Raw genomic sequence first — 11,283 nt, 5'->3', positions numbered from 1 at the left:
AAACACGTTTTGCAAGAGGCATTTGCTGGGTTAACATTTATTTAAATGATGATGGTGTTGGAAATTAGAAGAAATGTTCCTTCCCATTTTAGCACCCTCCAGGCTCAAGCATTTTGTTGTTATCGTTGTTAAGAAATGTTGGGTAAGTCAACTTTTATTTAGGTGATGATGATGTTGGGGGTCAGAAAAAATTTAAGAAGTTCAAGGATAATGACTACTTGGTGGCAAGACAGAGCTTTCCCTTCTCCACTTCCTACCCACGATGCCATAGAATTCAGACATCTCCTCTGTCATAGGCAGGAGTTCTTACATGAGTGGGAACCAAAAGCTGAATGCCTTACATAGAGCTGCTTCTTAAAAAAATTTATTATAACCACTTCAACATAGCTCTCTGCAACGGGCCACTCATAAAAATATGACAATGGCTTTCTTATATAGACTGCATCTTTAACACAGAATTTACTTTTAAGGGATTTTTGCCTGTGCCTCAGAGATGGAATTGTCCTGCCTGGAGAGCATAAAAGTCTTTTCTTAGTGAATTATGGTATTTTACTGATACTTGCTGCCTAGTGATGTGGACCAGCAGCAGCTGGGCTTTCCGACCTACATGTTAATCTCAAGTTCCACTTTGGGAAGGGAGAAGAGAGGGCATTGAGGGAAAGAGAGATTGAAGGCTACAGAAATGGCCTCAACCAAATTAATAACTGATTTTTGAAACTAAGTAATTTCTTCTCTAACTTTCCTTACTGGCAGGTTGTATAACACGCTGCTTTTTTCCACCTCAGGCCATTTCTCTCTCATGGCTAAGCACAATTCCTACAAGATGCATTCACTCTAAATCCACCCATTCTCCTATTTTCTCTTTCAGGTAGCTATAGACTTCACTGCCTCAAATGGAGACCCCAGGAACAGCTGTTCCCTGCACTACATCCACCCTTACCAACCCAATGAATACCTGAAGGCCTTGGTGGCTGTGGGGGAGATTTGCCAAGACTACGACAGGTACGAGACTTCCGGTTGGCTCGGGCCTTATCATCTCTTTGTGGGTTCTGATGGTTCCTGGCTGATCCCTGGCAGAAGAATGGAAATTAAGTCTAACAACTCCTCATTCTGAGGCTCATGAAGGAACAGAATAAAACCTTGCCCCAAATGTTTTATCCTCTCCTCACCTAGAGAAACTGAGGTCATGCCATGCTCACCTTGGTCACCAAAAAATCCTCTCTCAGCTTTCTTCTCTTAATTAGCTTGTAAGACCACTGGATTGCAATTTTGGCTTTGGTTTTGTAAAGTTTGAGTGTTTGCCTTGCAATTCAAAGTTTGGCCCACGGACCAGCAGCATAGTATCACCTGAGAATTTAGAATCTCAAGCCCCATTCCAGAACTGCTGAATCAGAATCTGCATTTTAACAAGATTCCCAAATGATTTGTGTGCCCTTTGGAATTTGAGAAGCAGGGGTTTATTGGACGTTACTGTATCTAATCCTCACATTAACCCTTAGGTACTAAGTACTGTTTAACAAAAGAGGAAAACTGTGCCGGGAGGTTAAGTAATCTGTTCACTGTCACACAGCCAGGGGCAGAATTTGAATCCAGATCGATCTCATTCCACAGCCTAAGCTCGTAATCACTGTATTTCATTGACCTGAAAAGCTATTGGTAATTTAGCAGAGGATGTGTGTGTGCCCATGCAAGTGTGTGTGTGTTTCTATGTGTGTGTATAGTAAATACGACTTTGAGATGAGATCAGTATTATATTTCTTTTTACTTGAGGGTAAATATTGACCTTTCCCACCAAGAGAATTCCCTGTAAGAAACCATTTACATAAATTACATTAAACTGAATTTATTCTACGTTCCCAGTATTTCCAGATTGAGGTGCAGTTGTTCTCATGTTTGTTCAAGAAGACTTTTTAAGTAGAACCAACATAAATATAAATATGGGTAAATCTCAGTTGACTTTCTGGTGTGATTGTAAAACAAGGCTAGTTAGTAATGAGCAGCAACTAACTGACTGACCTTTCAAACCAGGAAAATAAAGAAAGTGACTTATCCTCCAGTTTCAGAGAAATTTTGTGGGATAGCATGATTTCTGTTCTTTGTAGTCTCAAAACTGGTAATAACCATGTTAAAAACCTGTTACCCCAGGCACCATGGGAAATGATACAACCTAGTGACTAGAATGTCCAGAGAAACCAACAGGACAGATAACGGGGAAGGTCCCATCAGTGTCCTTCTTGCTGGCAAGTTTCTGGATTTGGCTTGATCATCACCAGTAACTCAAATGAGCGGAAGGGCAGTTGACGGATGAATGAACAGTCGGATAAAAATCAAAGAGCTTTGAACACCCAGGCCCTTGCTGACTCTTCTCTTCCTCTACCTTTAGAACAGAGGGCAATAGCATTTTTTTTTAAAGATTGGCACCTGAGCTAACTTCTGTTGCCAACCTTCTTCTTCTTCTCCTTTTTTCTTCTTCTTCTCCCCAAAGCCCCCCAGTACACAGCTGTATATTCTAGCTGCAGGTCCCTCAGGCTGTCTCAGAATGGCCCAATGACCGGTGCCATGTCTGTGCCCAGGATCCAAACCGGCAAATCCCTGGGCTGCCGAAGCACAGTGCACAAACTTAACCACTCCGCTGTGGGGCCAGCCCTGGCAACAGCATTTTAAATTACCTTCTTGAAGTGATACTTCTTATATGTAACCTTGAGATATTGACTGTGAAGATAACTTGAACTTCAGCTCTGATTTCTTCAGGCCCAAATACAGGGAGGATTCCTAAAGAGGTTTATATCATATGGATATTTCTACCAAGGAGAGAAAAGACTGACAAATTGCATCTCCACTGTCAGAAACGTCTTCAAACTTCCTCAGGACACCAGAACAGTAATTGTCTCTCTTCATTCTAACACACACACACACACACACACACAAATAATCTAGTGTACTAATGTGTACGTAAAAGATAAGAAAGAAGGGAGAGAATATTTTCAGGATTCTTAATAACTTTTAAATTCTTGAACTGCTTGTAAAAGAGATAAAGTACATATGTCATAGAATAGATGCTTAATAGTAATGTTGATGCTGACTCTGCAAGGGAGAAGGTAATGTAATAATGAATTCCAAGGAGAAGATTGACGGGTTGGCCAGAAATTAAGATGCTGATGCCTAGAGCCCTCGCTGTGGTTCTGTGGCAGATTTGCTGGGTGATCTGCAACGAGCTGCTGAACTTCTGTTTCCTGATTACTTCACATGCAAGATGCAGATACTATAATCAGAGTGACCTATCCATCTTTTAGGCTGTTATCCCTTTAGAATGTGAGCCAGACAAAGTCTGGGAAGCATTTTATATTCCCTCAAAAGTACAGATTCAATATAAAAATAAGATGCAACACATAAGGGGTTACATGAAGAATTGTCTTAAATGATTCTTTTTAAAATTTTAATAGGATAATAACAAAGTTATCTGCCCCAAATGCCAAGAAAATCAGGTTTCTTAGGCTCAGTGAAGCTTTTTGAAAATATGTATATAAAGAAGGCATCTCGGTATTAACATGGGCAAATACCTAAGGAAGAAAAGGAGGATTGAAAACCCTGGACGCTCTTTTGAAAGACTCCCTGGAAGAATGTGTAATGCAAGCTGCTCGCTTGAAAACTGACAAGGTTCCGCAGTTTCTCCTTTGTGTGGGTGGATAGACAATAGACAGGGAGAGTCAGGAAATTTCCAGTCGGGGCTTTGGAATTAATTTATTCTTGCATCAAAGTCAGGGAGATTGATGCTCAAAAAGAAACACTTGAATAAAAACTGACAGAAGGCCCCGTTCCCCCTCCTGCAGCGACAGGGAGGTTTTTAATCCCCATGAGCCTTAGAAATTCCTCCCAGCCTCTGACAGCCAAGGGTTTTCTCTCTGCCTTGTACGGTCATTGCCAACAGGTCATTAGGAGGTGATCCATGAAGTAGAACAGCCTGAGAGATGCGTAATGCTCTTCTCAGGGTGGCCTTGAGGGGAAGCTCCACCCAGATATCTGGTTTAAGCCCAAAAGGCAGTCCTGCCAGCTGGTTCTGTCTCTGTGCCTCTGAAAGAGAGACCACTGCCCTTTCTCTCCCCTTTGACTGCCAAGCATGCACACATGCGTGCTCCTTGGGCTCAGCAGAGATGTGGGTCTTTGACCACCTGCGATGTCCTCCAATCAAAAAGCTGGTCTATCTGCTATCAAGAGAGCATTACTCTGGCTTGGAAGAGTACAGTATATTATAATACCTTGCTTGGAAGTACAGACTGACATTTTGTAGATTTGGGCACCCCAGAATGAGACAGGGATATCAGAACCCGAAGCAGGAGTCTCCCGCGTGGTGTGCTAGGTACGGTGCTAGGAGGCAAGGTTGGAACTGAAACCTGATGTGACAGGTATTTTTGAGGGTTGAGGACTGGGTTAGAAATCAGAAGACAGGTTCATATCAGAGTGTTACTTTATCCACTCTACCAACACTGGTCAGTAGTTCTCACCCTAGCCGAACAATGGAACTACTCAGGAAACCTTAAAATATGCTGATGCCTGGGCCCCACCCCAGAGATTTTGATTTAATTAATCTGGTGTACATACTGGGGATGAGGATTTTTAATTCTAATGGGCATTCAGGGTTGAGACCCAGAGTTAAATCCAGAGAGATGGGTCAGATGGAATGGCTAAGGACCTACACAGCATCTACCGGGTGCCAGGCCCCTCACCCGGTGCTGTAAAGACAGAGAGAAATTACTAAAGCATAGTTTCCTCCCAGGTGGTTCACAGTCTCATGGGAGGGAAAGGCATGTAAATACCTCACAGCCCAGCAGGGCCGGGGCAGCTCTGCCCCGTCTAAGGAGGGAGACTGCATAAGGAGGGAAGGAAGGGGGTCCAGGACGGTCTCCCGGGGATGGCGAGTTCTGCTGATTCTGTCTCTTGTTGTTGTAAGAGCGTGGATGGACTCATCCTTGTTATTCTGAATCATTAGACCAGACCAGCCTCCTCTAAGGGGCAGAGTCACCAGAGGTTATAGAAAGAGTATGGGGCCCTGGTGACAGGGGACCTGGGTTCAGACCCCAGCTCTGCTGCCTCTGTTCTCCTGAGGTTTACGCTCCATGGGCCTTGGTTTCCTTGATTACAGATGGAAGGTTTATCTAACTTCCGTGGTAGAGCAGTTGTAAGTTAGATGTGAAGTGGCTGACAAGCACAGGTTCTGCTTGTTGTAAATACTCGATAAACAGTAGAGGCTATTATCTTTCATATTCTTAATTTATTTAAAAAAAAATAAACTGAACACAAAAGGAAAAAGGACTACAGTATCAGACCTAAAAGTCATTTTGGACCAATGACCTTTAAAAATGTTTTTGCTCATATACTCCTAAAAAGAGTTTTATAAAAACATATAACCCTCACACATTTTTACATTTAAATCTAACGTTTTCCATTATGAGTATAAATAGTGACAAAGAATGAAAATTCAAGTGTATTGTAAATATGGACATTTAAAAATAAAACTCTTACATAACTCTTGTGAATGCATCCAGTGGAATCTAAATTCCATAGCTACTTGATACCCACCATCATCCATTTGAAACATGCATGGACGAGCTCTTCAGTTTGAGGAGAGAATTTTAATTGTTTCTTTTTTTCATGAGCTCGTATTCCCATTCTATTCCCCCATAGAATTTCATCCTAATGTATCTTTAAAAATTTGGTTTGAAATTCTTTTATTGGTCCCTGTAACATACATTTCTATAATAAAAATATGAAGATAAATTTTAAAATTTCTAATATCTAAAATTTTCTACGATGAAAAGATTCGAAGTATTTTAAAAATGTCTTCTGGTTGAGTTTTTATTATAATCATGTTTAGTGCATAATTGATCACAAGAACATGAATATGTGAGAAATTTCAATACGTAATTATTGCCTATAAAAATAAAAATGAGGGGCTGTCCCCATGGCTGAGCAGTTAAGTTCACGTGCTCCAGCTTCAGCGGCCCAGGGTTTCATGGGTTCGGATCCTGGGTTCGGACATGGCACCACTCATCAGGCCATCCTGAGGTGGCATCCCATATAACACAGCTAGAAGGACCTACAACTAGCATATACAACTATGCACTGGGGGGCTTTGGGGAAAAGAAAGAAAAAGATTGACAACAGATGTTAGCTCAGGTGCCAATCTTAAAAAAAATAATAATAATAATACTAAAATTAAATTAAAAATGAAAAAATCTTAATGAAACAGATAATGGAATGTTTCCCCCAATTAATCTACATATCTGTAGATGAATGCTACCTATTATTAGAATGCGAGAGTCTAGCATCAATTCTAATCTCTTTTTTTTTTGCTTTTATCAATGTAAATACTAAGAAAACTTATTCTTATAAATAAGTATGTGGTAATGTAAAGAGCTTGACTAGCAGTAGTACTCAGCTTTTTCAATTTTAAGTTACATATCCAAAAAAATCACATAATGGTCTATCATCAAGATATATTTTTAATGATCCACCAGCTAACATCAGCACTTCCTACAATTTTTTTAAGGCAAAAATTGGCAACTACTTGACCTGCAAAAGGACTCACTTCCTAGTGAATCATTCACATCTAGAAATGTTCCCTTATTTCCTGCTGCAGCTTTTACACTCTGCAGCAAGGCACCATGGTGGTTAAGATGCAGAATGGGTGAAGGAGAAGGGTAATTTTGGAAAGGAAAGTGTGAATGGAGAACAGGTCTTGACACCACAGGTGTTCACAGAAGATCAGTTTCAGCAAAGAATACATAGGGAAGTAGAGGAACTGAATACTGACCTCCTCTTTAAAAAAAACCAAAAAAGCCATGACCTCACATCCCCAGAAGGATCTGGCATTTCCATGGACCTGAGTTGTAAGACCACTGCTTTAGAGAACAGTGCTTATTAAATGTCCAGGTGTTCTGAAATGCCGCTTTGCTCCAAGTTTGTCTCCATTTCCTTATGAACGCAGTAATTAGTCTTGACTTTATTAATCTCTTGCTTGATCTCAGTCATGGCTGAAAATGAATCTTCCATCTGCAGATCTTTTGACCATGGTCATTCCCTAAGAAGTCCAAGACAGCACGCTAATTACCGTTGAAGACGATGGGCTCTTTTATTGTATTTTATACTATTTCATTCCCATAGTAAGAAATATTGCCTTTACCGATGTGGTGATCTGCCCCTGAATTTCCCAAATTGGTAGGCTCCACCACTCATTTTCTCTGTGGTTGCTAACTGGACCCTTTACTCAGTGCTGCACAGATCCAATCTCGAGTTCTTTGATGTGTTGGCATACAATGCTTGCCTGTGTGCTCAACTTGCCTTCCTGTGCCTCTTGCATAATAAGACTCCTCTCTGCCTAGTTTTATTTTTAATCAGGAAGAACGGATGCTTAAATCTATTGTGCTTAGGCTTGAAATTTTTTCTGTAGTATGTTTACTGGAGTCTTTATGGTGGACAACTTCAGAGAATTGATGCCCTCCCAGGTCATTAATTATTCCTCTTGCAGATGAGGCATTTTCCCTACCTCCCTGCTCTTGAAACTCAATTACATAACAGTGCATCATGCTCAGCAAACTTCGAATCCCCCAGGGTGGCTAAGGAGGTATAAAAGGAACATCGTTAAGGCTGGAACACTGGTTTGGTGATTAGAAATGGATGGAATATTAGATCTCACCCCTCTTAAACTCATCAAAGAAGAAAATAAAGGGTGTGGAGCCTCTTAGGTTTCTCTGTTTTGACTTGTGAACCATCTCTGAGTTGGAAGAACCAGGACCCATCCTCCACCCAGAAAAGATTTCTTCCAGACTTACCTAGAAAGTACCTCTAAAATCCCCCTCACTGATTCCTTTCCACACCTGCTCACCTTTGTCTTGGTTAAAGAGGAATTGCTGAGGCAAAGCATTTCAGTATTTCCAAGGACCAGAAGTATTTTTTCTCAGAGCTGTGGCTAATCCTTTATAAGCTGTGGTGATTTTCTCTTTATCAGCACAAATACCTTTTCTACTATCTGCTGTCCTCAATGCAAAGCCACATCTACACGACAGAGGGGCAAAGGGGGAGCTGGTGGTTTTCTGGAGAATTTAGACTTTGGTTTCAAAGAATTCTGGTTTTCTTGTATCTCCTAACCCTTACCCCAAATTTGGTCAAACTGGTAGTGTTTTGGTGAAGCGTTATGAAAGCTCTCATTGGCTGCTAATGACCTGTAAATTGGTTAGATGGTGATGGGTGACAATTTGGCTTTGATGCTTTGACTTCTCACCGTCAGCATGGGGGGGTCTCCTTTTGCTTACACAAATGTCCGGGGACAGCAAGCCCTAATCTGAATTTCCCTTTCTTTTTGACTAACTCTGCAAAGAACTGAGAAATGTAGGAATTGTTCCAAGAACAAATCTCAGTTGTGTTTTTAATGGGCGAGAAAGTAAAAGGTAGATGGCGTGAGAAGAACATGCTCTCTGCGAAGAGCAATATTCTAGAGCCCCATCGCAGCAACCCCCTGAGTGCACAAAATTTCTTTAAGGAGAGGCTTATTTGTTATCTGGTCAAGGGGCCTAATTACTGTAAGCGCCAGAGGAAATCACATTTAATGTTATACATAATCATTAAATGATAATGGTATAACAGAAAAGGCACAGGCTTTGGAATCACACAGTGCTCCCTGGTAAACACCTTACGCCACTTTCTTAGCCTTTCTGAGATTCAGTTTATTCATTAGTAAAATGGGAACAATAAGTAGGTGGAATTTCAAAGGTCAAGTAAGGATTACATAAGTATGTACTTCACCTAGCATCATGTCTGGCAGGTTGTCTGTGCCAATAAATGTTAATTCTTCTCCTCCTCTTCCTCTCTCCTGTAGCACAGTAGAGCAGTAAAGTTAGAGTTAAGATACGGCATACATGAATGAATGAATTGAGAGACATTTCAATATGCATAAGAGAAACCAAGCCAAAGGACATATATGTGACTTTCATGGGTTTTCACAAGAATGCTCCCTTCTTTATATAGCCACATCTTAATGATTCCATTCATGGATTATCTATTCATTGAACATTTATCGAGCACACACTCTACGGCAAGTATTATGCTGAAAGTAGGGGCAGGGGACAGTTTGGGGCAGGGAGGCAATGGAGATGTAAAGATATTAACACAAAAAACAGCATCTCTTGAATTCAGGAGACAAGAAAAGACATGTAAACAATTTCTCCCTGCTATGAGAGAAAGTAGTGGACACAATGAGTCTGCAGATGGAACAAGCTCTGTCAGTTAGCCAACCTTCCAAGCTTTCCCATGCTTTTTAATATCCCCCTTGGATTCAGGCTTGTCAGCATTTAAACCCTGGCTCCAATTAGCAGCATGATCTTGACCAGTCACTTTACTTCCCAAGGCATTTTACCACCTATAAAATGAGAATAATAATCTTTCCCTATAAAGATTTTAAAAGATAATATATACGAAAAATCTTAAGACAGTCAACCGTTGGAGTTACCTAATTCATGATCACTTTTCAAAGGAGACAGAAAACTGGAGTAGGGGAGGTGGGGAAATCTTGGAGTCATTTTATTCCTTGGTATCAAATCTAGCAAAAACTTAAGGAAAGAAGTTGCAGACTAATGACTGTAATGAACTTTGGGAATGATTTCTTGATTTTAATTACCCATGCTATTGCTACCCTCTATTAGATAATCGAGAACCGTGAGTCAGCATTTGGCATAGCAACATGTCCTAACTGGGTAGTGCAGATTCATGTTTTTCTTCCTCATTAGATGAACAAATGAAGCAACTTCTTTCTTTTTTAATTTCAGTGACAAAATGTTCCCAGCCTTTGGGTTCGGTGCCAGGATACCCCCAGAGTACACGGTGAGTGAACAGAGACACAGTCGTCTTTCACTTTGCTGTAGACAAAAGATAACAACTTGGGTTTCCCTCACAGGAGTCTCACTCTTTGGGCCCTTGATATAATTATGTAAGTAGAGCCCAAAGAGTCAGAAATGTCTTCAGAATCAGTGAGATAGCTCCTTGGAGCCTGTTTTTTGATGAAACTCAATCTCCTGGTACCCTAGATGGGTCTTCTCAGAAGTCCAAATGAAGGGCTCCATTGTTAGACCTTGTATAGATACAGTCAGAGACTGAGAAAACACTCAGGAAGTTGATATTTACTGGCTCAGAACCTATCTATTCAGATGTCTCCTAGAGAAAGATCCTATTGACGATGCCAACTGTGAAAGTCCATGAAAAATGAAGTCCACAGACTCCCTCATTCCAAGTCTCTGAGCACCAGTCTTGTGTGGCAGACACAGAGAAGTCCTAAAGAAAGAACCACTCTGGCTTAGAGAATTGAGAAGCTGAACGGTTCCATGAAGACAGTGAAATCCTAATCGGTTGTGATACTGACTTCTCATCACACAAAGAAGGCAAAGCTTGTGTGGAGAGAGATTTGAGCTGCAGGGGAACAGAGGCACTCCACTGTGGTATACCAGATGCTCCTGTGGGATACCCTCCGCAGGGAATTCAGCTCCCCCAGGTGGGAGAGCCGTGGAGAGACATCAGGGTCCCTGCCCCCCGCCTCCCTATGCCTCTGAGACCAAGCTAAGTGCAAGCAGCACTGCCCAATTGTCCATTTCTCTTTCATTGACTGTGTCTGAGCTGCAGAGCAGGAGGCAGATGCTGACATTTGCTCCCGCACCACAGCTGCTAGACAAGGGTCTTCCCCTTCTGTGTCTTTTGTGAAAGAGAAACTCCAGCACACTGTTATGCTACAGTGAGCAGTGAACAGAGTGGCATGTCCCCCGACCTGTCCTCCTTCTTGTTTGCCTTGTATCCTACACTAGCCTCTCTGCTGGGCATGGCTACAGAATTCTAGAAGCATTTGTTGAAAATGGAGAGCATGAGGAGGAGGAACATAGAACAGGAGTTGTCGACTAGTGGCCTGAGGACATCATTCAGGCCACAAATGAATTATATTTGACATACAAATTTTTTTTTAAGAATGAGGCAATTTCATATGAAATATCAGCTTTCTGGCTTCTCTGGAAAAACTGAAAGGCCTGGCAACACTAAGATTAAAAGATTACGTGTACAAGAATTAGCCAGAGCTGAAGACATGCAGTCCTCTTGAGACGGAGTCTCAGTTCCAGAATGTGGGCAGGTGGGTGCCCACTTTCTTCACAGAGCTTCTGAGCTTCGATACTGGAGTGCACCTCAACAACCACTGGTCCAGCTACCCAGAGAAGCCTGAGTGTCCTCCCCCACATCCCCACCGGGTAGTCT

At 41.6% G+C, this 11,283-nt stretch overlaps 1 protein-coding gene across 14 annotated transcripts in view; it reads left to right on the top strand.

The window, feature by feature from the left end:
• CPNE4 (copine 4) overlaps positions 1-11,283 on the top strand; it is a 691,914-nt gene that overhangs the window by 663,203 nt on the left and 17,428 nt on the right. For all 14 annotated transcript variants that reach the window (XM_070239070.1, XM_070239074.1, XM_070239081.1 and 11 more), the window contains 2 exons: positions 869-1,002; positions 9,819-9,873. In XM_070239070.1, coding sequence (XP_070095171.1) covers positions 869-1,002; positions 9,819-9,873 — 189 coding nt within the window. The remainder of the gene's footprint in view (positions 1-868; positions 1,003-9,818; positions 9,874-11,283) is intronic.

This window comes from Equus caballus, chromosome 16, assembly GCF_041296265.1.
Source record: "Equus caballus isolate H_3958 breed thoroughbred chromosome 16, TB-T2T, whole genome shotgun sequence".
In the NCBI taxonomy this organism is placed as follows: Eukaryota; Metazoa; Chordata; class Mammalia; order Perissodactyla; family Equidae; genus Equus; species Equus caballus.
This window is presented reverse-complemented; position numbering and strand designations above follow the sequence as displayed.